The sequence below is a fragment of the Lichenostomus cassidix genome, chromosome 4 (assembly GCF_008360975.1).
Source record: "Lichenostomus cassidix isolate B80296 chromosome 4, HeHo_3.0, whole genome shotgun sequence".
In the NCBI taxonomy this organism is placed as follows: domain Eukaryota; kingdom Metazoa; phylum Chordata; class Aves; order Passeriformes; family Meliphagidae; genus Lichenostomus; species Lichenostomus cassidix.
The window spans coordinates 37,798-64,202 of record NC_139484.1 but is presented as its reverse complement, the minus strand read 5'-3'; the positions used below and the strand labels follow the sequence as shown (position 1 = coordinate 64,202).

Below are 26,405 nucleotides of genomic sequence, written 5' to 3'. Positions count from 1 at the left end.
ATGTGTGTGGGACAGGGCGATGGGCGATGGGGATGGGGATGGGCGATGGCGATGAGCGATGGTCGATGGCGATGGGTGATGGGGATGGGCGATGGCGATGGGCAATGGTGATGGGCAATGGGGATGGGCGATGGGCGATGGGCAATGGTGATGGGTGATGGGGACGGGCGATGGGCGATGGGCAATGGCGATGGGCAATGGCGATGGGGATGGGCGATGGCGATGGGCGATGGGCGATGGGGATGGGGATGGGCGATGGGGATGGGGATGGGCGATGGGCGATGGGCGATGGGGATGGGGATGGGTGATGGGCGATGGGGATGGGGATGGGCAATGGAGGATGGGGATGGACAATGGCGATGGGCGATGGGGATGGGCGATGGGGATGGGCGATGGGGGATGGGGATGGACAATGGCGATGGGCGATGGCGATGGGGATAGGGATGGGGATGGGGATGGGCGATGAGGATGGGTGATGGCGATGGGCGATGGGGATGGATAATGGCGATGGGGATGGGCAATGGTGATGGGGATGGGCAATGGCGATGGGGATGGGAATGGGCGATGGGGATGGGTGATGGCGATGGGCAATGGCGATGGGCGATGGGCGATGGGGATGGGCGATGGGCGATGGGGATGGGCAATGGCGATGGGGATGAGCAATGGCGATGGGGATGGACAATGGCGATGGGGATGGGAATGGGCGATGGGCAATGGTGATGGGCGATGGCGATGGGGATGGGCGATGGGCGATGGCGATGGGCGATGGGCGATGGGCGATGGCGATGGAGATGAGCAATGGGCGATGGGGATGGGCGATGCGGATGGGCGATGGCGATGGGCAATGGGGATGGACGATGGCGATGGGCGATGGGGATGGGCAATGGGCGATGGGGATGGGGGATGGGCGATGGGGATGGGCGATGGGGATGGGCGATGGCGATGGGCGATGGGCGATGGCGATGGGCGATGGGGATGGGCGATGGGCGATGGGGATGGGCGATGGGCGATGGGGATGGGCGATGGGCGATGGGCGATGGGCGATGGGGATGGACAATGGCGATGGGGATGGGCAATGGCGATGGGGATGGACAGTGGCGATGGGGATGGGAATGGGCAATGGGCAATGGCGATGGGGAATGGGCGATGGGGATGGGTGATGGGCGATGGGGATGGCGATGGAGATGGGCAATGGGCAATGGGCGATGGGCTATAGGCGATGGCGATGAGCGATGGCGATCACCCCTCCCGGAGACCGCGGCCATAACGGCGAAGCCGCCGTCAACGGCCCCGAATGCCGAGGGGCGGGGCCAGCTAGGGGCTGCGGGCGATTGGCTGCGGCACCCCACGCAGGGCGGGCCGGCAGCCGCGGACCGAGCTCTCACTGGCTCCCGCCTCAGGGTGAGCATCGCCGATTGGCGCAGCTCGCTGCCCATCTCCTGCGCCCACACACGCTCCGCATCGGCTCCGCTCGGCCACGCCGTGCACGCGGGCCGGGCTGGGCGGCGCGTTCCGCGCCCCGATTGGCCGGCTCGGCGCGGCACGAGCGGTGGCATCTGCTCCCGCATCCCCGGGAGCGGCGGGGGCGCTGCGCGCGTGCGCGGCCGGGGATGCGCCGGGACGAGCGGCCGGGCCCGGCTCCGGCTCCCGCCGCCGGTAACCGCCCGCCGCGGGCCGGGCAGCGCCGGTAACCGCCCGCCCCGAGCAGGGGAGCGCCGGGCCGCCGGTAACTGCCCGCCGCGGGGGCAGCGGCGTCGCGCTGCTTGGTAACCAGACCGGGGGAAGCGGCGGCCGCCCAGAGCCGCGGTATCGGTGCGAGGTACGTGTGGCCCCGTGTGGCGAGGGGAAGGGGGTGGCTGCCCTGCTCCGCCCTGCTCCGCCCCCCTCGCTTCAGTCCCCGGTGGGCGGTGGCGCCCCCGGCCCTCCCGCGCCTCAGGGCCGGCGGCCGGTGCCGCGGGTGGGATGGGGAGGAACTGGGCGAAGGCCTGCGGAGAGGGGTTTGGGGGCTCGGCCCCTTGCCCCAGGCCGGGCAGGAGGAGCGCGGCCTCTCGGATGAGCGGCGGGGCCAGCGCCTCGCTGCAGCCCTCGTTCTCCATTCGAGGTATCCCAAAAAGCGGGCTCGTATTGGATGCTGAGAGAGCACCGCCTGACCGTTTGACCCAAACTTCTATTTTTTCAGTTGGAAAATAACGTCTTCTTGGAGGTTTTAGTCAAACTCGCTGTAGCAGCAAAATACCTCGAGGCACCTGCAGGAGTGCGGCATTGCGGCTGGAGTAGCTGCTGAATTACACATTCGGCATCCATTCCAGCACAGGGTCCTTAACACCTCAGCTAAGGGGAGGGAAGTACAGTTGTCACACCCATAAAGAGAGAATTACAAGTTGTGTAAGAATTCTTGCATGCTTTTCATGGAGCAGTCTCAGCTGGATGTTGACAGGTTGATGCCAATGCAGCAGAATGGGGGAGGAAAAAAGCTCACGGTTAGGGATGGAAGAAGGGATGTAGGGAAAAACCTTCCACTTTTTGTGGTCCTCGATGGAATTGATGTTTTACCCTGTGTAAAGCCCATGTGTTGATACTGAACACAGGAGCTTTGGACTTCCAATAGAGAAAGGCTGTTAATGGCTGTCTTACTCCCTTTCTGCTTGAGAATGCAGAACTCAGAGTTACATGGAAAAGGCATTAACGTTTTCAAAGTCCAAAGAAAAGTTAGGAATAATCTAAAAGATCTTGACCTCTGTTTAGTTCTGCTGCAAATGGAATAATGATGCCACTAACTTAATGGCACATGTAAAATATGTGAAAGCCCATGGTGCAGAGGTCTGAAGGTTGACACATTTGCACTGTGCAACCACAAATCAAATCGTTCAGGTGGCAAGGGATTCCAGGAGAGGCTGGTCCAGCTTGCTCAGAGCTTTTATCTGGACTATCTTGGAAGACTCCAAGGACTGAGACTAGGCGGCCTGTATTGCTGCTTACCTGACCTCATAGGGGAAAAAATTTCTACTATCCAGTCAGAATATGCTTTCAGCTTATGCCTGTTTGTCTTTCCTAAGTACTAGTATGTGTCTCAGAAAAAGCAGCTCATTACTTTATGTGCAATATTCTGCTGATGTTGCAGCACTGTTGCTGGTCCCTAGTGCATGCTTTGTGATAGTACTGCTGGCTCACATGTCCCTTCTGATGTGTAGCTGTGCTGTGGTTACCCATGGTAAAAAGTGACCAATCTGTGCAAAATGTATGTTTAAAATTACAGGTCTGAACTTAGATACATTGCCAAGACTGCTAGCAAACATGTTTGAGGTTTGTGTGAGATCCAAAGACTGGGATAATTTGCTTTGTTCTGCTGAGGAGATTTTAACAGTGGGGATCCTTTTGGCTTGTTTTTATCGTCACCTTGAAAAAAAGAATAAGAAAAGTTTCTCAGAGGTCTTCATGTGTTAAATAGGAAAGTTTAGTAGGTGTTAAAGATGATCAAATGGGTAGCATGAGGTTCTGTTTTGAGACCAGAAACTCGTTGGCTTAGTTGAAAGATATATTTTATATTCTAAGACTGTAGTGTGGCAGAGTTCACAAAAGTAAAAGATGTCATGGGTTGGTTAAGACCATCTTTGCCTGGCAGTTGAATGATAACTGTAATTGGCCTTGATAACATATTTCAGCATTTCTGGGATTATTTTAGAAGTGTATCAAAAGGTCAAAGGTTAAAATGTACTTTCTCTTCTTGATGGAAGAAGTAAGAGATACAATTGAAGGCTGAAGGAAATTAGGGAAGTCCTAGGTAGGATCAGGGAGTAGTGAAAAGATTCAGTGGGAACAAAATGAAAGCAGCAGAAATTTTGGAAGGGAGCTGTTTGGAAAGGTGAGTACTAGTCTGTTTTTTTGGATGCCCTTGTTACTCTGTGTATGGAATGAAAGTGAATGGGGTTAATTACAAAAAAATTACAGCTATATAAATGAAAAGCATTTTGGATCATACACAAATACACTTGAAATGTACTGAAAGAGGAAATTGTATCTCTTCGTCTGCTTTAGGGGAAGCAGAGACCATCTGCATGACAAACCAGCTAAATTAAGGGAGGCAAGCTGTATGTTAAAAAATCAAGTCTGCTACCTAGTTATTATATTACACTATAGCTAGGAGCTAAGGAGCCCAAAAGGTATTGATGTGGAATTCTTTGATTGCTTTTCCTAATATGATGATAAAGGAACAAGAAAATGGGGTTGGTAAAACTGATACTCTCCAGGCAAAAGTGTTGAAATATACACCATAAGATTAAATGTTCACCTGTGATAAACTGAATTACTTTAAATCTTCAGGGCAAGTTTATTTTAAGTTCTATAATTGCTAAGGAGGTCTATGAATTAACAATATCTCTATTTTTTTCTACTAAATTTTTTTAAAAAATCAAATACAAAAACACAGTAAAATTTGCAGATAACTGTTGAAATGTATTACCTGAAAAACGAGGGAACCACAGATTTGCCATCTTCAAGCAAGGTTGTAAGGTTCCATAAAGAATGGCAGGGATTGTGGATAGTAGTGGGGGAGAAAAAAAGAATGGTAATACAGTTAATGTAGTTTTGTGGAAAGTAGGTGTCCCAAACAAAGAGGCTTTTGATTATTTCCTAGTATTGACATAGTGTGTTTATAGTGTGTATCACTTCTTTATGATAAACCTGTATTTTGGCTCTAAATATAATCAGTGCAGTTAAATTAATAGATCTTAAAAGAAATAAAGCCCTGATACTGTTTGATCTCTATATGTGTTGCTTGATAAAATTTGCAGGTGTTAAAAAATTAATGATTAAGTAATTATTGGTGCACTTCTAATGTTTAAATTGCTTAGCAAATTTGATAAAGACAGGAAGAAAGAAAAAGACTCACATTTCCAGTGTAAGGTAGTATCTAGAATTGCTGGGATATTTAGAGTTGTAGTGGTAAACAGTTTAATCTCTAAGCAGTGATGACGTAACTGAGAGGGTAGCTGCTTTCTCAGGTGCAGAGAGCACCTCAGCAGCAGAGCGTTTAGTATAACTAAGTAGTGGCTAAAAGTAATGCAAGGTTTGAATAAGTCTTACAAAAGCAAACTAAATATCAGCTTTTGTTTTTATTTGAGCTTATTGTGAATAGAAATTAATTAGCACCAAGTGATATATACCGGTGCAGAGGTATCTAGAATCTGTCTTCATTCTGTTTCCAAATGCAGACAAAAATAATTTCAGAAAGAAGCATTTATTGCAAGACCTTTGAGGAAACTTGCATAGGCATATTTTTTGACACTGCACTGCTTCAAACCACTGGATACTCTAACATAAAATTGGATTTGTATGTCTTACAAATGTGAAACAAAAAGTACTGGGCAACAGTCTTTTCCACAGCAGGTTGTCTGCTACTGACATTCACACTTAAACAGATTAAAGATTTTCAGGTGTCTCTGAAATTAGGAAGGTATTTGCATTTAAGCTTAAACTCTTACTCTACCTAACTTAAACTTGAAAGTTACTGGATAATTTGAAACAGAAAATATTTTCTGAAACCGTCTTATATTTTCTTTTGGCACTTACAGCTGGAGTCAATTTAACTTTGCACTCATCTAAACAGGGTCATTGGAAGTAGAGCAAATACAAATGCAATTCTGGCAGTGGATAATAATACATTCTAAATCTATCATTTTATTTTTCCTAATGGAAGGGGTGTTACTTATTGCTATGTTGTAGAGACTGATTCAATTACTTGTTCAGATTGTTTAGGAATGAGAAAAATAAAAGCAGTCTTGCTTAGTTTGTAGAAAAGGATACATACTCCAGTCAGATCCTTGCTAGATTTGGCAGGGTGAAGAACAGGCTACAGGCACTTCCATAGGGAAAACAGGAGGGAAAAAAGAGTCTGAGTCAGGGCTCAGTAATTAAAAAAAAAGGCAAATAATTGATACTAAGATAATATTATAGTGACAACACTTTCTGATAGTTATTTCTTATTTTTTCCTCTGGGTTTTTTTTTCCTCTTGTAGATAAAGTTTGGGATAACACTGAAATAGGATTGATAATATCCTTGCAATGATGTTTAAAATCTAAAACTTTCAGTTCTTCAGATAACCAAGATGCACTTCCAGTGGGACTGGCTGTGCTTGAGTGTTCTGGTAATTAGCTCAGTGACTGCAGGAATGGAAAATGAAGAAAATCTGGATGCAGATGTTGAAGTGGAGGATTTTGACAAGCAGTCCCAAGAAGCTGATGTTGACAGAGATAAATCTTCCATAGAGGTAAGATTACAGAAGTCTTTAGTTAAAGCTGGTTAAATACAAGATGCATAGTTATAACTAGTAGAGAAATTTGTGGATAAATGCATTTTAAAAGGAGCAAGCTAATCTGCATTTTACAACTGAATGGGTGTCAAACACAGCAGTCTGAGTTTTTCAGTTGCTATATGCGACATACAGAAGAAACTTAATGATTCTCTTATGCCAAAGTGTAAAATCTGCCTGTGGTGGGATAGTCATGATAAAGGTTTTACTTCAGTCTAGGTACAGAACCTTTTGTTGAAAGGCCTAACATTCCACTTGTAGAGCAGAAAATGGAAAGCATCTTGGTCTTACTTTGACTTTAGACCAGTTTCTTGATTTCATCGGTCACAACTGTCTTTTGACACTGTCTGTATTACCAGAAGAACTTCATGCTGTACTTCAAAATAGATATGGGCAATAGATGGAAAAACAGAAGAATGGAAAACATGCATAGAAAGAAACAGGGAGAAAGCAGAATTGGTGCAAGCTCAGAAATTTTTCTGGGGTTTTTAACACATAAGATGTAACAATGCTTTAGTTATGAGCTTTGAACAGAGGAAGCAACCTTTAAAATTCAGAGATACAAAATTGCTCACTGTTGGAGGAATGTACCCAAACTGTTGAAATGTGGGTAGGGGAGAAGGGGTTTTATGCTGATGGTATTTCTAATGAACATCTGTTGGTCTGCCTGGGTGTATTACTTCTAGAGGTATGCGAGTGTATTTCAAATGAAAAGATATCATTTGTGTTGGAATATGTATCTGTCCATCTCTCTTAGGTTGTGTACCAGACTCCAAAGCCAACTGGGGAAGTGTATTTTACAGAAACCTTTGATGAAGGATTGTCTAGGTAAGCTTATGCCTTAAAATGATGAATTTTTACTTTCAGGAGTTTAACCTAAAATAGCAGGACTCATTTTGTATTTTTTTCTGCTAGTATCTTTATAAAAATTAATTTTTACAGGGGTTAGAGTTGAGAAGGCTGTTAATGCTTGCTCCAAATACTCCAAATAATGTTAAGCTGGATACATAACATTTCAGATACATTACTTTTTTGTGTGTGTTTTAAAGAAGCTTTTAATAAACTCTGGGTTTGTGAACATTAAGAAAAATAATATAAAGATTTAGCCAGTTGAGTTTAACTGGCTGAGTGGTGAAGTGCCATTACACTTCAGTAGCAAGCTCTTTCTTTCTTTTCACATGATCTTAGCTGTGTTAACATTCTAAATGTTAAGTGCAAAAGCAGTATCCATGATGATAGGAAAAAATATTAAATAGGTGATTATGATCATTAAAAAAAACCCCGAAATAAACCACTGAATACCTTGATTAACAGATGCAAGGATTTAGTGGGGGTACTTGAATGATCGCATTCATCCAAATTTCTAGCTTTTTGAGATCTGTTCAAAGATTAGTTTGTCTTCCCACTAAATCTAATATTCAAAGTTTTAGCTGCAATGCTTGGGATTTTTTGGTCTAGCTATACATAATTTACATAAGAGTAAAGGGCATGGAAGAAAGATTTATGAGAAAGTAAGCAGCATTCTTCCCTAAACTGTGGAAAAGAGTACATAAAAATTGAGTAGATAAGAATAGAGTAGCTTTTTGAGAATGAACCTTGAAAATCTTTCACATGACTTGTAGAGATGTTTTATTTCTTCACTGGTCTCTCTCCTGGTAAACCAAGAACCTAGTTTGCTATTTATACTATGAAGCTTTTCCAGCGTCTCTGTTAACAGTGGACAAATGTGACTGCAATTCAAGCAGAGAAAATAAAGTATTCATCTCTGAAACACTCCATGCAAAGGATGGTTCAGAATGAATGAAAACAGTTCTTTTCAGAATTAATGATGAGAATGTATTCTTGTAGATGATACAATGAAGAGTTCAGTAGCGCTGTTGGCTTAAGATATTCCTGTGCGTGGCTCAGGATGGAACCACTGTATATCCAGATGAGGGTGGACTGCCCTTTTCCTTTTTTTTCTCTCCAAGTGAGCATTTTGTGTGCATATCTTTTTGGTAGCCTTAATGAGATAGATGAGTTTGCCTTGCTCTTAGTGTCGAGGAGATCTGGAGTGTGTTTGGCCTGTTGGATCTCCTGTGTGCAGTACACTTGGAAGCTGTTAATTGCATTTGTCAATTCCCTTTTGTACTCTGCTATGCCTGTGTACTGTTACTGTCAGATGAAGTTAGGGTTCCTTTGGCTGATTTCTTATCATATTGAAGGTGTTATACCTGAAACTTACGATATTTTCTGTGCATTTTTTACATTACATGCATATTACTTTCTGCCAAACTCCGCTTGTATATAAAACTGAAGTTTATTCTTATAATTGTATGTTCATTTACATTTTTAGGAAATATTTTGAAATGCTGTATTAATCTCCTGTAATTTTTCTTTGCATGTTCTTTGAACTACACTGACTTCCATGATGCTGACTCAAAATCACTGTAACAGGTTCACAGACTAGAAGCAAAGGCCGTTTTTCCTGTGCTTATTAAATAATGCAGCTTTGCATACATAGGTCAGTGATCAGTACAATTTTTGTTTTAGGTGGGTGTTGTCTGTAACACTGAAAGAAGACATGGATGATAACGTTGCTAAATATGATGGTAAGCAGTTTTAATGTTTACCTCCACTACATTGTTTGTGATGTTCTGTTGCTCTTTGAGAAATAACTACACCTTACACTGAACTTACCTTTGAATAGTTAACTGGCATAGGTAAAAAATGTTAGTTTGTACAATGACTGTTACCCTGCAACTGAGATGTGAAATGTTGCTTATTGCTTTACTTAGTGTGAAGATAACTTTTTTTTTGTCATTCCAACAATGTATTGCCATGGATGGAATGATACCAGAATACTGTCTGGCATCTGAATATTTAGTACTGTTTGTTTATGAATATTGTTTCTTGAGAACTATCTTCTGAAATCATTTACCACTTCTGAGAGATTTACCATGTCAGTTTCAGTTACTAAACAGGTTTCTAAAGCATTTTGTTCCATCTTGCTCCATCTGTCCTACTGATTCATGGATTGGTCTCTTGGTATAGCCTCTGAAACAAGAAAGTTAAAACTACATGACATTTTTCTAAAAATACTTTTCCAGATTGCCTGTGCTTGAATGCAGGGCTCTCCTGTGGTTCTTGTACAGTTTAGTTTTAGAGTAGCCTAAAACAAATGATGAAAAAGTTGTGCTGGTGGTTTAATCATTGCAGTTTTCACTTGACTTGTGATTTCCTAGTCTAGAATTGGCTGCCTAAATGTAATTTTAAACTTTTTGACAGATGCGTGATCTGTGGCAATGATTTTGTGACCTGAGTTTATTTCATTCAAGAGGGAGTGGGGAGAACACAAAAAGTTTCTGCTGCAACAGAGAAGTATTTGCTACTGTTCTTATGTCAAATAAAATCAATTAATGTTAATAGAAAGGGGTAAGCAAGCATAACTTGCAGAACTTTGGTGTGCAGAGTAGAACAGATGATTTAGTGGTTATCAGAAATAAATGGTAAAATTAAAAAGTTGCAGAGGAAATATTCACACAGATGAGATGCTTATGAGAAATGAGATCTCTCTGATTACTTGGCTCCATATTAGATAAAAAATTGTCGTTAATGTCAGAACAGTTGTATTTGCTTGAAGTCAGAAAAGTCAGCATTTAGTAAAGTCTGCGTTAAAGACACATTTTTTTAACCACTTTCCAATTGTTTTTTTCAGTCCTGTTGTTTTGCCTTGCATTATTGTTTGGCCTTAGTTTCCAGGAAGGAACACTATTGAAGAGGATGGAGTTTTCCTCCTTCCTGTTTATCAGGCTAGAAGAAACTAGGAATTTGTTATTGACTTACCTGTCTGCCTTTCCTTAGTGACTTTTCACAAATCACATTTCAGTTGAATAAAAGTAAATTGCTGCTTCATTTGAATTTCACAATTTATGAATCTTCTCTAAAATACATGCTGAGGAACTCCTGATGTTTTCTTCCTTTTCACATTGACAAAGGCATTCTTCAAGATTACAGTGGATTGTAAAAGTAGGCAGTTTTGTGCTGTGTTCATTCCTGGAAAAAAACCCCAGTGAATCTTGTCCTTTTAATCTCTGAGAAAATATTACTGCCCTTTTAGAAGAAATCTTGTTCTTTGGATATTGGGCACATGTGTATTCAACTGTATTTCTCCCAGACTTGGAGAATGTATAAGTATAAAATCTTCTATATTTAAAGCTGTAGGCTTGATTTGGATGAAATCTGATAATTCTTAGAAAGATTTTGGGGAGGAGGAGGGAGTTTCATCTACGCTGTGATTGGATTTGACTCAAGAGATTCTAATTCTGTGTAAGCAGAAAAAAAATGCAGCTATTTACCTTTATACAGTGCTTTGTGACTAATATTTTTAATGTGATAATGGTAGGAGTCAATCTAAAATCTGGAGACATATTGTATGTTCCTCTAGCCATTGTAGAATACACAAGCTAAAGATACAGATCTGCAGTAATAAAGTTTACTTACAGGTTTTTTTGAATTCAAGAACAACAAGGAATGACATCTTTGACATCAGATGCCAACATTTTTTCCCTACTTTGGCAACTAGTTTTTATTTGTTACTAACTCTTTGCTTTCAACAAGGCTGTGATTTTCTACTTCAGACTGCATTTTTTTCAAAGACATTGTGTGTGTGTGTGTGTCTTTTAGGAAGATGGGAAGTAGAAGAGCTGAAAGAAAACGCAGTGCCTGGAGACAAAGGATTAGTGTTAAAATCAGTGGCAAAGTATCATGCAATATCAGCAATGCTAACAAAAGCATTCATTTTTGATGATAAACCTTTGATTCTTCAGTAAGTAATCCTTGAGATTTTTTACTTTATGTTTATTAGTAAATTACAATGCTTTGCTTATATGGAAGTGTTTGACAGTAGTTATTAATACGCAGTCTTAATATAGTCATAATTTCAACTGCAGATTAGAAGTTTTATTTGTATTTTTCTGATGCTTGGAATGGTTTTTTCACTTTCTCTTTGCCCAGATATGAAGTGAATTTTCAAAAAGGCATTGACTGTGGTGGTGCATATATTAAACTTCTCTCCAGTAGTGATGACTTGAATCTCGTAAGTCCTCTTGCTTAACATTTGCTATCAGTTATTCATTCGAGGAGCAACTTGATTCTCCATGGGTGATGTCTGATATCCAGGACAGAGAACTTCTGTGTATGTTTAGTGTGACTTTCTGTATCAGTGGAAGCCATAGGATCTTAACTCATAACTTGTGAAACAATTTTTTAAATGAACAACACATGCATGTTACTGTGTATTCCAAAACCAGAAAATATAAATCGTTAAAAGATACTGACATAACTATGTAATGCAACATACTTTGAGCAAGAATAACTGTATCTGATATTTTCAGGGTTGTTTGTTGCTGTTACTTAATGTGGAGAGAAAAAGATACTGATAAAATACTGGATATTAATATGCTGGAGTTTATCTTTTTTGGAAAATAAAATTGTTTTGAAGAACAGTAACTTGTTCCCTTCCATCTTTTAGTGTAAGGTTTTTAGAGGGATAGAGATATTTGGGTGTTTTGATTTGTGACAGGCATTCCTACTTAATGTAAGGATAAAATTTAAATATATATAAATACATATATATATATTCATCTTCCTTGAACAGACTAAAAGAGTTAGTCCATTCCCTGAGAACAGAGAGCACCCAGCAACTCCAGAGGACTGTTGAGTTCCTTTGTGATTTACCCTACCACTTTTCATTTATGTTTTAGAAAACTAATTATGCTCTATGCCAAGGAAAAAAGGTAACAAAAATTACTTAATAAAATGTCCAGTATAACACATGCTCAGCTTTCTTGCTTTTACAGGAATACTTTTTTGACAAAACACCTTACACTATTATGTTTGGGCCAGATAAATGTGGAGAAGATTACAAACTACACTTTATCTTCAGACATAAGAATCCTAAAACTGGAGAGTATGATGAAAAACATGCTGAGCGTCCTGACGTAGACCTAAAAAAATTCTATTTGGACAAGAAGACACATCTATATACTCTTGGTATTGTTTAATTCTTAAAAGTTTAAAGTGGAAGGAGGAGATTTAAAATGTGGTTTTGTCTGCTGAAGCTTTGTAATTGAGTCTGCTTGTTTGTTTGTAATAGCCTGTTAATTCTGAGTGGTGGTTGCTTATTGATTTGGCTTAAATGTTTTAATGACTGGGCTTAACTACAGAACGTAAAAGTAGCTTTCAGGTGCTACTGCTTAATATTCAATTACAGGAAAAAACGTATCAGCCCTGACTAGCCTTTACTAATAAATGCCCTCATATTTATTATGATAAAAATATTTTTACTGAGAAAGATATTAAAACATACAACTGCCCATCATTCTAGGAAGGTGTCAGAGTTCAGAGAAATTCAGTTCTATCTCTGGTGTGCCACACACCACTCTCTTCCATGTGTTAAAGGTTCTCACCAACACCTGCACCTGAAGCACCATGCATGAACAAATAGGTCAGCACAGACTCTGAAGTGAATGAATATGGGCTGGTTTTAATTCATGTGACTGCTCTTCTCGTACCAGTGAACTGTTCAGAGAGGTGAAAGTCTAGTTCATTTTTACCCACTTTTTCTAACTTCTGAGGAAGAATATTAATTAGAGAAGAGCAGTCTAATCTCTAGCATGGTGCAAATCCAGCCAAACTGACTGTAATTAATAACTTCCACTGAAGAATAACAGAAGGGATGTTCAAGTACTGTGCTATGGGAACTCAGTGGTTTCTAAAATAGATTGCTGTAGTATGCCACAGTAAACTTTCACTTTTAGTTAACAGAAATCTCATAATGGAGGAATGTATGCATTCTGGTATTTGGGTTGTTTGTTAGAAACTATGAATCAAGGTGCTTAAATGTGGATTGCATTTATTCTGTTATAATTTTTCTAATGGACTCTGTAGAACTATGTGATTCCAATGCATTATGTGACTGATAACAGGAGTTTAAAAATTAGTTCTTCATATTTTATCTAAAAGTGATTTGGGGGTTTCATATTTGCATTCATGGATATTTTAATACTGTTGAAAACTTTCAGGCTGGAAGGCCTTCATTAGATATTAGCAAACTGTTACAAGACTTCTCCTCTGGTTTTCTTAACCTGTCTTTAGAAAACTGTCATAAAAGTGCAACAGTAATAGCTTTTACTTCATAATCTCCATTATGTTAAATGGGCAGTTGAATCTGCTAGTTAAACAGTGGGCACATCTATAAGTGTTTATTAGAAATGGATCTGGATACATCTGGATAATGAGTCTGACACAGCTCAGTTCTGTGACCTTGGCTTCTCAGTTACTCACACTTGCTAACAGGAAGTGTACAGGAAATTGTCTTCAAATACTTAAGCATTTGCAGTGTGTCATTTGAGTAAAATGGCTGTTAGAGATTTGAATCTGAGTGAAAATGCTGCTTTGATCCTTCTGCTGTGTTACTGGCACAGTTCTTGTGTTTCCATGCTTTCAAGTGTGAGATTGTAATTTAGTAGCAGAAATGGCTTTTGAGGTAGATTCTTTTCTCACTGTCTGTGCTTTTGAAATAAAAACAGAATTTTGGCCAAGCTGTTAAGTTTTTAAAAATCTCTTAGAATGTGTTTGGATGTTTTTCAGCAATTGAGTTCTCTTCAAGTTTCATCTCTGGGGGCCTGATGCTGGTCATACATCCCCTCAAGGGCAATGTTTTGTGTCCAGATACAGTGCCTGAGTGAGGAGTCTGTCTCCTCTGCTACTGAGGATCTTGTTTGCTGTTATTTGATGAAGTCTGTGCTTATTCTGTAGTTTTGGTTAAATATATTTGTAAAATGAAATGGCTCCCTTATTTCTTTAACATAAATTTCTTCAATTTAGTGCTAAAACCAGATGATACATTTGAAATATTAATTGACCAAACAGTGGTCAGTAAGGGAAGTCTTCTTGAGAATATGATTCCTCCAGTGAACCCTTCCAAAGAAATAGAGGATCCTACTGATAAGAAGCCCGATGATTGGGATGAGAGACCAAAAATAGCTGATCCAAATGCTGTCAAACCAGATGACTGGTAAGGGCAACATTTTTATTTATGCAATGTCTTTTACATAAATATTTACATATTTATTTGAAAGATTTGACTGCTTTTATTTTGGGGTTTGTTAATGACAATTGGAATACATTTCACTAAAAGCACTGAAGTTTGAAAATATAATTGAGGTGGGTACAAGGATCTGGTCATGTTCTAAGGAGACAAATAAAAATGGTTATTTGCTTGGTTTTGTATCCTGCATGGTTGTAATTAGTAACTAAGATTGCTACACCTGAATAAAAAGCAGGTGTTTTTTTCCACCATATAGTCTTAATTTGCAATGAGTGATTTCTATTTCTGTGTGAGCTACTGTTCTTGTGGCAACAGAATAGTAAGAGTGTCAGTCAGGTCTTCCCTCAGGAAGAGTAAGGAAAAACTCAGTGGGAAGACCTGACTGACACTTGCCACTTGATACCAGTAGCACTATAACACGATGTAAATATAATTCAGATATTTATAAGCAGATAATTATATGTCTGTTTCTCATGATCCGTGAGTCTAATTCTGCTATGTCTTTGAAAATCATCCCTTCCATGCCAGTTGTAGTCCTCCAAACAGAACATTTGCTCAAAGTCAGGCTGCTCTGTTTTCTAACGTAAGTCTGTAATTGAAGGGATGAAGGTGAACCTGCCAAAATAGAAGATCCTGATGCTGTTAAGCCTGAGGGGTGGCTTGATGATGAACCACAGTATATTCCAGATCCTAATGCAAAAAAACCAAAGGACTGGTAAGTGCAGGTTGTTCTTGTGTCTTGTAGATAACTATTCTCTGTGGCAGATTATTAGTTGTGGAAGTCAGACCGAATCTCATTGTCTTTTGAGGTAGTAAGTTGGAATGTGTAAGGTGTAGCCAAATGTTTGTTGGTGTGAGGGACTGCTTCTGTGAAAACTTGAACTTGTCCTTGCCTTTTGTTTTCTGAAGATATATAAACAAAACCAAAATATGAAGGGTCCCTTTGAAAGAATTTGCTACAGTTCCAGTTGATAACTTTAAACCATAATATAAGTTTCAAAGGGATCTCTAAGCATCCTAGGTAAAAGTGTTTTAAGCTGTCTGCAGAAGCAGGAATGTAATTGAGGTCAGTCATGCTCTTGTAGTTATGAACATGTGACCTTCAAATAAGGTGTAGTACTCCTTAAAAAAAGTGTTTCTACTTTTGGGTAAAGTTCTGTGAGCTGGTCAGAGTTCTGAGGTTGTTACAGCAATATACATGGACCCTGATTTCAGACTGCCAGTGTTTCAGACCTGGCTGATCTTAAATCAGTTGTTTGTAATTTTTTTTTTTTCTCTCTAGGGATGAAGAAATGGATGGGGAGTGGGAAGCCCCTCAGATCCCTAATCCAAAGTGTGAGACTGCACCTGGTTGTGGAGAGTGGGTGCGTCCCATGAAGAATAACCCAAAGTATAAAGGAAAATGGAGAGCACCTATGATAGATAATCCTAACTATCAGGTAATAGCCAAATTGTAAGTCATGGTTAAAAGACACAGAGTTCAGCAGAGCAAGCAAGCAAGTCAAAGTAGTATATTTATCAAGGCTTTTATAAAGTATATTTATATTTTAGAATTAGTCTAAATACCCTCACTAATTTGAGATTTTTTTGCTTTTAATTTGCTTTTTTTCCCTTTAAGTATACTGGGAAACAGTAATGTTTCCTGTATTAAAACAATTTATCTGTTTAAAGTTACCTTTTGTATAATTTGCATTGGTACCATTTATTTAATACGGTCTTCAGAATTGTATTCTGAATTACATTGGGGTTTTAAACGTGACTCTTTCAAACTAAATTTTTTTTATATTAAACAATGAAGCCTTTCAGTAAGCAGATTGACTTACTAGTTCAATTTTAGAGGAAGCATCAATTTTGGACAATTAAATTCCCTTCCTCCCCTCCAGAGAAAAGAGGTAATCAGTTGGATATTAAAGAGAGTTACTTTGTATTAGTTATGGCTGTGGAGTACTTGAGTCTGATAGCTTTGAGTGTAGGATCCTAAGTAGGTTTGAAAACAAAATTTGGCTCTAGTTTGAGCAGGTATCATAAGGCTGAATTTTCCTTCCCTAAAATTCTCCCTAACACTTCTTGTAAGAGTCAGTTATTACTGTAACCTCTAGAGTAAAAAAAAAAAACCAAAAACCAAAACAAACAAAAAACCTCACTTAAGAGGTCTGCTCTAAGCCATAAAATTGAGACCCATCTGCCAAAATCTTGTAGGCCATTTCCAGTTCTGTTTTTATGTAGGTTAACTGCTTCAGCTTGTCTTTTTAAATAATGCATTCAAAATAGCTGTGAAGTTCTTACTATTTTAAAATTTCTTTCACAAGTTGTTCTTTTGGTGAGCTATCAGTAATATGATTACATTTGTTTCCATTAACAGGGAATCTGGAGCCCTCGGAAAATACCAAACCCAGACTATTTTGAAGATCTTCACCCATTCAAGATGACCACTGTCAGTGCTATTGGTTTAGAACTCTGGTCTATGACATCTGATATCTACTTTGATAACTTCATCATATGCTCAGAAAAAGAAGTGGCAGATCGCTGGGCAGCAGATAGCTGGGGCTTGAAGAAATTAGTAGCGAGTGCTAATGAGGTATAAACTTCACTATGTTCTAGACAGTAGAAAGTAGTGAGGGAACTGTGGTGTTGGAAGAATTTTCTGTCAATGCTGACAAAATGCTAATGTGTCTGCAATTAATAATTTTGCTGAATAACTCTGATGGGTTTTCTGTCTTGTAGTTTGCCTTTTTACCTTTCCCAGATCAATATTTTCTTGAGGTTAAATGGGCACTGTGTTTTACTTAAAAATCCTAGTGAGAAATTGACTTCCTATTAAGCCTTCTGCTGTTCACATTTATATTAGAAATTCAGTACCTGACAGCAAATGAAAGAATGAAGGCTGACTTACTCACACTCAAAGACTTCCCCCTTCCCCCCTGCTATTTTCCCTTGTGGCTTTATCCATAATATATATTCTTTAGATGCTTCCTTCCCATGAGGAATGGATAGATAATCTAGTGTTTGTTTCTGTTTAAAAATTTTAGGCCTTTGGCTGCTTAGGTGTGTTACACAGCTATGAAAACATCACATGTATGTTTATAGAGCTGCATCTGTTCTGTTTGTATGTGTGCATCCACATTTTGCTTGTGTATTGAACTTTTCCAGCCCTCAGTTTTTCCTTTTTTCCCTAAGCTGTGGGATGGACCTGCCCTGCCATACGGGATCATGAGCCCCTCTAGTGGCTGCCTGCTCTCCTGTTTCTGCCTAACAGTCCTCTGTTCTCTTTGACTAAATGGCAACAGCAGGCTGCAGCTGTGGGAGAGAAATGATGGGCTGGTGGCAAATGTGGCCAAATCCTTACAGCTGCTGTTTGTCACAAAGAGACCAAGTAGCAACAGCATCTCTGCCCATGAGTGCAGGAAAACGATGTCTTCCCACAGCCTTGCCCTTTTCCAAAATGTTTGGGTTTATGTCTGAACCTTTATCTGTACCTGTACATACAATGTAAAAAAAATTCCTTTGAGTCCCCTTGTTCTACTGTGCCTCTCAACTTCCTTCGTTGCTGATGTACCTCTTCTAGAGATACACCAGGCACTTGACTAAGTGTCTCTACTGTAGCAGAACTGGGCTGGGAGGACAGTTTACTCCCTGAATAATTCGTTGTCAGAGAAGAGAAGGTGGCAGTACAGCTGGAGCCAGGATTGCTCCTCAGGGACTGCTGTCCTCAGGTTCTTGATGCATTGGAAGCTTTCAGCTGAATTGGCACAGTGTGCAGGAAAAATAGAGTAGCTGGGAAGGGTGTAAAGTGTGAGGTTGTCAACACTCCAAATGTCACTTGAAAAAGTTGAGTTCTGGCCAGTCTAGTATGTTTGTGGTTCTACATCTGTTCCTACTTACTTAACACTTGCCATTTATTTGCAATTTGTAGAGTTGTAACTTTACTAGTATTGAAATGCAATATTGTTTTAGTAATTAAAAAGCAAAGGTAAAGAAGGGTTTTGGACAATATAAGTATATACAGTACATTTCATAAACTTACATAAGTATTGAGAGGGATGTAAATGCAATTTTTGAATTTTTTTTTAATATAGCCTGGTATGTTTAGTCAACTGGTGACTGCTGCAGAAGACCACCCATGGCTTTGGGTTCTTTACATCTTGACGTTAGCTCTCCCTGTTGGTCTAAGTGTGTTGTTCTGCTGGCCAGCAAAGGTTAGTGAAATTTAGTATATTTTTATTTGGTTAATACTTTATTTGGAAACTCTTGAGCATCTGTGCAACAACATGCACTTTTAATGCGTCAGTGGTATTACATAGTTTACAGTGCCTGTTTAATTCGTAATTGGAGTTGAAATGTAAATAGATTTTTAATTTGTTGTAGAAATCAGATGAATATCTTGACTTCAAAAAAACTGATGTATCTAAGCAAATTATAAAGGGAGAACTAAAAGAAGAGAGAGAGGAGTTCGAAGATGATGAACTAGAAGAGGAAAAAGAAAATGAAGATACTGGTGAAGATGGTAAGATGAGTGTGTCAGCTTACAGTTAGGTTAAAGACACGAATAGAACTCATTCATGGGTTACATTTGCCATAATTACAACCTGTTGTCTTGGACTGTGTGAAATCCACCTTGCTCTAGCAGGAAGTAAGGCTCTGCTCAGTATTTCTTCACTTTTAAGAAATGAACATGCTTCCGACAGTATTTTTTATGTTTGTAGGCAGTGATACATATTTTATCCCTTCTAAATACTTCATATATTGAACACATTTTAATTATTCAGCTAGAAATACCTTAAGCAGTTAAAGTCACTTTATTGTCTTTAAAATGTGTGTGGAATAGCTTTAGGTCTCTAACATTTTTCTGCTTACTCCTCTCTGGGAGGATTATACTATTCTGTTGGTCACTGATTTGAGTTATTCTTTTTAAAGCCTGAAAATACAGTAGGCTTGAAATACTGAAGTCTGCTGCTTCCTTTATGTTGCTGTTTAGCAACCTATTGCAGGCCTGCAGAGGTATGTCCTGCTGCCCAGGGGAGAAATCAATGACTCAGTAGGTTGAGCGTACTTCAGCATCCAAGGATGAAATCATCTTATGTTACTGTATCAAAGATTACTGGGTGCTACTCAGCTATAGCTTTGAGGTGCTGTTAGCATTTCCCTGTGCCTATATAATGAATAAATACCAAAGCACCTAACTTAATAGTGCATTATCTTGATTTTCATGAGAAATATTTTAGCTTCTGAACCTGCTACATTCTGCCTCTTACTTCACTCTTCCTTGGTAAGAACAAATACAGTGACAAGGCACTAGCATGGATAATTAGAGGCGTAGCAGACACTCATGTTTTGTTGGGTTTTTTGTCTTGGTACTTCCATAATTTTGTATTATTAACTGAAACTTGGTGGGATTTGTCTCTCTTTGCACCATGTTCCATGCGTATTGATGGCTTCTGTCTGTATGACTTAAAAGTTTACTCAGCATCACCTGTTTTCATGCCAGTACTGACAGAACTGAGTACATTTTTGGCATAATGCTTGCCATGCCAAACTTAGTCCATCTGCCTTGCTATTGGAGAGCCTTACCAAGGCATTTAATTATTCTGGTTATGCTACATACATTCTTTACTTTAGTATAAATTGTAGGTATGTGATTTCGGCATTGTATCTTCCTTCCTTTTCCTTTTGATCTTACTCTACTCCATCTGTTCTTTGCACCTGAATTATAGACTCTGTTTTATTCTACCCAGTCTTGATGCAGATCATAGATACAGTTTGCACCTAATATGATGCTGTTGCAAGGCTGCCATTCCTCAATTGCAATATTCTTCTAAGTCAGTCAGTTAATTTAGTTAACTACAACACATCACTTAGTAAGTAACACATTAAAGTGTGTGTTTCAGTGTTAGAAATAAGGCCCAGGCAATTGCAGAGGAACACTGTTCAGCTCCTACAGCTTTCTTAAATTGTACTTGGAATGGCTGTTCATGGTGTTGCCAAAGGTAGGTTCTATTTTAGACCTTTAGTTTTAGTTACTAAACAGAACACAGAGTAAAACTAACCTAGCTAGCTTTTGCATGACTGTTCCAGGGTTTTCAAATAAATTCTAGGCTTCGGAGGGAAGGATTACACTTTGCTGTCATAGGACTTCATTGTTTCTTTTTTTAAGAAGAATTGCTTAGCTTCCCTTAACTTCCTGCCACCTTTTACACTTGCAGGCTGAAATCTTCCCTTTTTTTTTTCCTATCACTCTTTTGCCTCTTCATATCTGAAAGCATTAGAGAATTTGTCTTCTGCCTCCTTTTCCTGATTCTTTTTGCTACAGAGAGAAGAGAAATGGAGGAGACAAAAAGAGAGCTTATAAAGGATACAAAGAAGATGGGAAGGGAGGCTCCTGTTTCAGGTACTGGGAAAGGGAAGTAATTTGGGCCAAGACTTGCAAGTGGGTCTCTCCTATCTGGTTTCTTCCCTCTGCTTTGTTGTTGATGGTAGAACTTCAAGCTGGTGGATGCCAGCTTTCATCAGGTGCAGATGCAAGTTTCATCTGAGATTTCTCCCTATGGTATCTATAGTCATAAATATTTTCTGCTAATATCTTTGCCTCCTTATGGTTTTTACAGTTCCTTCATAGTCATTATCTCCTTTGGTTTTTTTGAGTTGAAGGCAATGGGGCTTGACCCGTGAAATGCTGAACTACTTGAGATCCACATTGTATCACGAGACCATTGAAAAAAGAAAGAAAAAGCTAATGTGGCACATTAGCAAATTTTAGAAACACTTGGGAGACTTCTTTGACACCAGTGACAATGAGTTGCTGGCAGAGTTCTTGAAAGGCATTTACTGTTTTATTTTGGTTCTGTGTTAATTTTTGTGGCATTGTCTATTTGTCTGCTTTGTCTCCTTGCTTTTCTTGACCCCTAGAAAAATATTCCAGGAAGAATGTTGCTACAAAATGGAACTTCAGGGGCACAGTCTGAACCTTATTTTTCAAGTTCTGCATTTACTTACATGAAATACTATTTAAATTAGTATTTGATTGAATTTAAAATTATAATTTTAAATTTAAAATTAATTTAAAATTTGAATTTAAAATTATATAAAATTATAATTTTAAATAGTATAGTTGTCCAGTTCTACGTTTTACAGCTTCTGATGTCTAAGTTTTTTTGTTTTGGATTTTTTCCCCTCTATTGATATTCATACTGTGGGAGGAGCTGGATTTGCATAATTTATCATTTCCAGTTTCTTCACTAGAATGTTGTGGCTAGCACAGACCTTTCCCGTGAGAATTCTTTCTCTCTTCTTCCTGTGTTTTTATAAACAAAGATAAAGTTTGGATGTTTGTTGAAACAGTTTCTCAAAATATGGACAGTTCAGGCCTGGCCAATCAGGCCTAGGGGGAGGCTTCAAACTGACCAATCTGGGTGACCTTTGAAAAGTCTATATAAGTTGGAATCAAATAATAAAATCTTCTTCTTGATGCCACACTTTGAACCTGGACCTTTTTCTCTGCTAGCGGCTCAACAGCGACAGAATGTAAGCAAAGACTTTGTGAATTTCTGCCAAGCTCTTCTGTTAAGAGTATATTTTTAGGACAGAAATCTTTGTCTACATTTTTCTTAAACCATGATCTTCGTTATTTGGTCATATTTCTCTTTTTGATAATAGAAATAGAGACATATTGTAGACATTTACAGGGTATATTGACAGATGGCAAAACTAACTTCTTAGTTCATAACAATTAGTGAAGCACTATTTGGCTCAATTTATCGCTATGCTGCAGGCAAAGTTTTTGATACTTCTACAAAAGTCTCAAATGTTTTAATAAATTAGGCATTTCTAGAGGTTTCATCACCAAGAATCAGGAGAGTCTTGTCTTACATGTGACTACATTCTAAATTTGTATGGATACTTTAGTTTGAGTTTTACTGAGATGCAATAGTAAGAATTTGGGTGTGGATACAGCTTTTTGGTATTTGTTTTTTGTTTTTTCCTATTCTTTTCACACCTAAGTGAAAAAAAATGTAGATGTGACCTGACAAGGACAGAATTGAGCACTACTTCATTGCTGTTTTTAAATAAGCCACTAGAAAACTGTTGAGTTGTAAAATGCCAATGTATATTCTTTCTGTCTGATTTAAGATTTCTTGTTTACTCTTGATAGAAAGTATTGCAAAGGGTACTGGTAGTACTGGTAGTGCACTAGTAGTGCAAGCTGGACATACTTTGAGTGAGCTAAGGGGAGTACAGTGCTTTTCTGACTAGTTTCTGCATTGCAAAAATGCACAAGAAGGGGGGAAGAGCTGCTTATCTCTCAACCAAAGCAGTGTGCCAGAAGAATTTCCTGCTGAAAAGGGGAGTACTCTTAGGATGCAGGTGTCTCCCATCCTAGATTGACTGGTAACTGCAATATTGTACTTTCCCATCTAAGTAAGAATTTAGTCAGGTTTGGGATGCCCAGGTTGTCCTGTTTTAGACTCTGCTCTCAAAACTGTCCAATACAGTAGTTGGTTTTAAAGTAAAGTAAATCAAGTCCTTTTAGTTAGTAACAAGTCTGAAGACAGTGTAATGAAAAGAGGCAAAGTTGGAGCTATTAAAATTGGTTATTAAATCTGACAAGTTACCACTTTCTACTAATTAATGAGAATTCTACTCTCTGTATCACAGAGATGTTTTTATGGGTTTTTCTAAACTAGCAGTTCATTCTAGGACTGAAATTGGCTTATTTTCCTTACTATTATGTCTGGATACAGTGTATTTTTAGTATAGTTCTGTTTATGAAGTGAAATTAACTTCTTCTGCAGAAGATGAAGGTGAAGGTGTTGAAGATATTTATGATGATGAAGAAGAAAATGAAGTTCCAGATGAAGAAGAAAATGAAGTTGCAGATGGAAGTCAAGAAGAAGGTGATAGGTCAAATAAATCTGATTCAGAAGATGAGGTAAGTTTGCATTTTTCCCTGTTTTCTCCTTGCCCTTGTCTGCCATCATACTTCTAACTAAGCCCAGTTACCTACAAGTGTTTTTTTTTTGTTGAGCCATAAAACAAATCCTGAGGTAGAAATATGTTTTCCTTTGAGTTTGACATCTCAAATACTCTGCATAAATACAGGTATAGTATAGAAGTGATCAAGGAGCTTCCTGAACATGACATGTTTTTACAGAAGTATAATTTTTAACAGATTATTAAATGAATTGCCAGTCTTGAAAATTTGGATACTGCAGCAGATTGGTCAGTCTTCACTGTGCTTATTAATTAATAGATCATGTGCTTCCAACTGAGTAGCCTTTTTCTGACACCTGGGAAAACTTTAAGCTTTTCAGTTACCTTTTCAGTTTTTTATTCCAAAATAAAGTTTTAAGCAAAATGACAATACTGTTTTTGAACACAGCACCTGCAGTTCCATTTTACTTGTGTAGATTAATCCAGTCACCCAGATAATCTACAAAATGTTTTTCATAACATCATTGTAGAATGGAATTGGTGTGTGCTTTTTTGTCAACTACTCATTATCCTTTCATTTAGAAACTGGTGTGTCCAAACACTTTAGATCCACCCATGGGTTATCTTGTGTGTGTCACTCCCTAAATGAGTCCCTTTCCAGGTTAGGGAGTTGGTTAATGTAATGTTAACTCCTTTTCATATAAAACGCTTCTAGGAAACTGTACCTTGCATGAGGTTGTGTTGTTTCAGCACTAAAATTCTTTGTTTATTACCCCTTATTCTGTAGTTTCTCTTCTTCCTGTAAGAAGTTTTCCTTGTGCATTTATCCAGGAATACAGTGTCTGCTGAACCCTGTTATGATTCACGTGACTCCTTGTGAAAGCAATAGCAAGCTCTGAATGTGTCTGTGACATTACACAGTGTCACAGCGAGGCCATGGCTTGCTTTTCCCGGAGTGTTTGCAGCATGTAGGCATTTCAGTTGTGAGTTAGCTGGTGACCTGGTTGGGACATGTCATGTACCCCACATCCTCAGTCAGACTGGGCCCCATTCTGTGAGCTGTTCCTTCTGAAGGAGGTGCCTGCCATTAGGTAATGGAGGAAAGTGAAGAAGCAATGCATGGTCTGAGAATGGATTTCTCATTGGAAAGGCTTTTCCTGTGCCTCTGGGAACACCACATTTGATTTAAGAACAATTTGCTCTATTTGTAGCTCTCTGAAGTGGACAGTTAAAATGGTTTAAAGGCCTCTTGCTTCTGAAGTGGAAATTAAAATTAGCAAAAGGTGCACTTTAATTAACTTAATTTAAAAGTTTTTCAATTAAGCTTTTGAACCAGCAAATACATGGGCAAACCCAAAATTTCTGACATCAGTTTAGACATACTATAATTTTCCTTCTGAATATAGAAATGAAAAGTCTTCTACCTACTCTATTTATCATTAGATTAGTAGTGTGGAAAAAAAAAGTCCTATCACTTAACTGCTGCATTTAGTGATAACATGACTGGGGGGTTCAGGAGGAGGAATAATGTAGCATGTCAGTTTCAATAATTAAAATAGGATTAAAATGTTAATGCTGATTTTTTTTTTTCCCCCAGAAGAAAGAAGCTGATGAAGGAATGGGAGATTGTCCACCGAAATCAGTGCGCAAAAGAAGAGTACGAAAGGACTGAGTTATTTCCAGCTGGTGTTTGCAGGTCTAGAGACAGTAACCTTTGGTGTGCCACCTCACTGGGCCTGGCAAATTCCTGAGCTTTGAAGGGAAGAGGGGGGCTCATTGCTATTTAACCTCCTATTTTAATTCTCTGACCTCTTTAAATATCCCAAACCTCCTCAATTCCCTTTTTTTAGGATACGCATTATATGTGAAGAGTTAGCTGGTATTTCAAATTCAAAATAAAAGGGAAATTACAAGTTAACCAACTGATTTTTAGGTGAAGATTCTTAAGATTTGAAGTTTCTTAGAAATTAGCATTAGTTGGAGATAAACCTACTCTAAATATTTTTTTTAAATGAATACATTATAATACTTCTGCAGCTCTAGCACAAAATTAGCTGTTTACAGATTTCAGCTAAAAGAGGATGGTAGTATAGATGTAGCATCTATAGCAGTTCACATTGCTACGAGAAAAGGTATATTTTTCTGTGCAGAGCTAAATGCAATAATTGTTTTTGTATGATGATTTTGTGCTAGCAACAATTTTTATTGTAACAATATCAACTAAAATAAATAATTTACATGGGCAGTCACCTGTTCACTTTAAGCATCAGTTACAGTAATTTATTTTTAAGATACATTTTAAAATACAAGTGGTAATTGATGTGACTTGTTTTACTTTTGAATGCAGATATCAAATCTGCAAAAGTGATATACAGATTATTTTTTCAAACTTTTATAGTTCCTATGTTCCAAACCAGAGTGGTATAACCTGTTTATAGAATACTTGCTAAGTGTATATTGTCACCTAAAAATATTTATTAATTCTTGCTTCATATGAAATTTATTGATATAGATAAGAATTTTTGATGGATTAAGTTTTTTACAGATGTGAGTACCTTGGGCATTCTCATAATACAATTTAAATAAACTGCATATTATAAAGAAACTTTGTTTCATTAAAATTCAGCTGTATATTAAAATTTCAGTCACCAGAAACATATTGCTGCTTGGCAGCTGCCTACAGTAATAGTAGGATGTGTAAAATGCTAGCAGAAGTGGTCACACACTACAAACAAGTAGAAATACATTAATTAATTAGCAATCTAACAGATTTTCTTGTGCCTGGCAAAAAATTGGTTCACTTTAAAATGAAGTATTTTCATGGCAGATTCCATGGTAGTCTCTAAAAAATGAATGCTTAATCCTAATGAAGAAGCCAGTGTTCTCAAGTGTTTGTTTTGAAGTGTTCAAAAGTTAATGATATTTTACTCTTATTTGGTGTGAATTACATGGAAAAGTCTCCAGGGTTTTTTGCTTAATTTGAGCCTTTTTGTGTCTTTAAGTGCAAGTTCGCACCTCTTTATTTAGGGTCTCCATGCAAAAGTGAAGTGAAGACTCCAGCTAACTCCTCAGCAATAGAG

The 26,405-nt window shown here is 38.8% G+C and overlaps 1 protein-coding gene across 5 annotated transcripts; it reads left to right on the top strand.

The window, feature by feature from the left end:
- Window positions 1–1,681: 1,681 nt before the first annotated feature.
- CLGN (calmegin) lies at window positions 1,682–25,930 on the top strand. Of its 5 annotated transcripts, XM_085057477.1 has the most exons (17): window positions 1,711–1,823; window positions 3,735–3,862; window positions 6,088–6,266; window positions 7,066–7,136; window positions 8,841–8,899; window positions 10,974–11,115; window positions 11,304–11,385; window positions 12,149–12,341; window positions 14,178–14,367; window positions 15,002–15,115; window positions 15,683–15,839; window positions 16,763–16,978; window positions 18,477–18,596; window positions 18,766–18,904; window positions 20,708–20,785; window positions 23,187–23,323; window positions 24,923–25,930. In XM_085057477.1, exons 3-17 carry the CDS (start codon window positions 6,105–6,107, stop codon window positions 24,995–24,997), a joined length of 1,935 nt encoding a protein of 644 aa, XP_084913603.1. In that variant the 5' UTR covers window positions 1,711–1,823; window positions 3,735–3,862; window positions 6,088–6,104; the 3' UTR covers window positions 24,998–25,930. The 5 variants fall into 5 exon arrangements, with proteins under 5 accessions (XP_084913605.1, XP_084913602.1, XP_084913606.1 ...); XM_085057479.1 differs by lacking the exon at window positions 3,735–3,862 and having other exon boundaries at window positions 1,682–1,819; window positions 24,926–25,930; XM_085057476.1 differs by lacking the exon at window positions 3,735–3,862 and having other exon boundaries at window positions 1,682–1,819.
- Window positions 25,931–26,405: the final 475 nt, after the last annotated feature.

Bases quoted from the DNA above. Each gene is read 5' to 3' on its own strand.
- CLGN (XM_085057476.1), top strand. From the start codon at position 6,105: ATGCACTTCCAGTGGGACTGGCTGTGCTTGAGTGTTCTGGTAATTAGC. The intron at 6,267-7,065 runs GTAAGATTACAG...CATCTCTCTTAG, and splicing joins GAGATAAATCTTCCATAGAG to GTTGTGTACCAGACTCCAAA. The intron at 14,368-15,001 runs GTAAGGGCAACA...CTGTAATTGAAG, and splicing joins GCTGTCAAACCAGATGACTG to GGATGAAGGTGAACCTGCCA.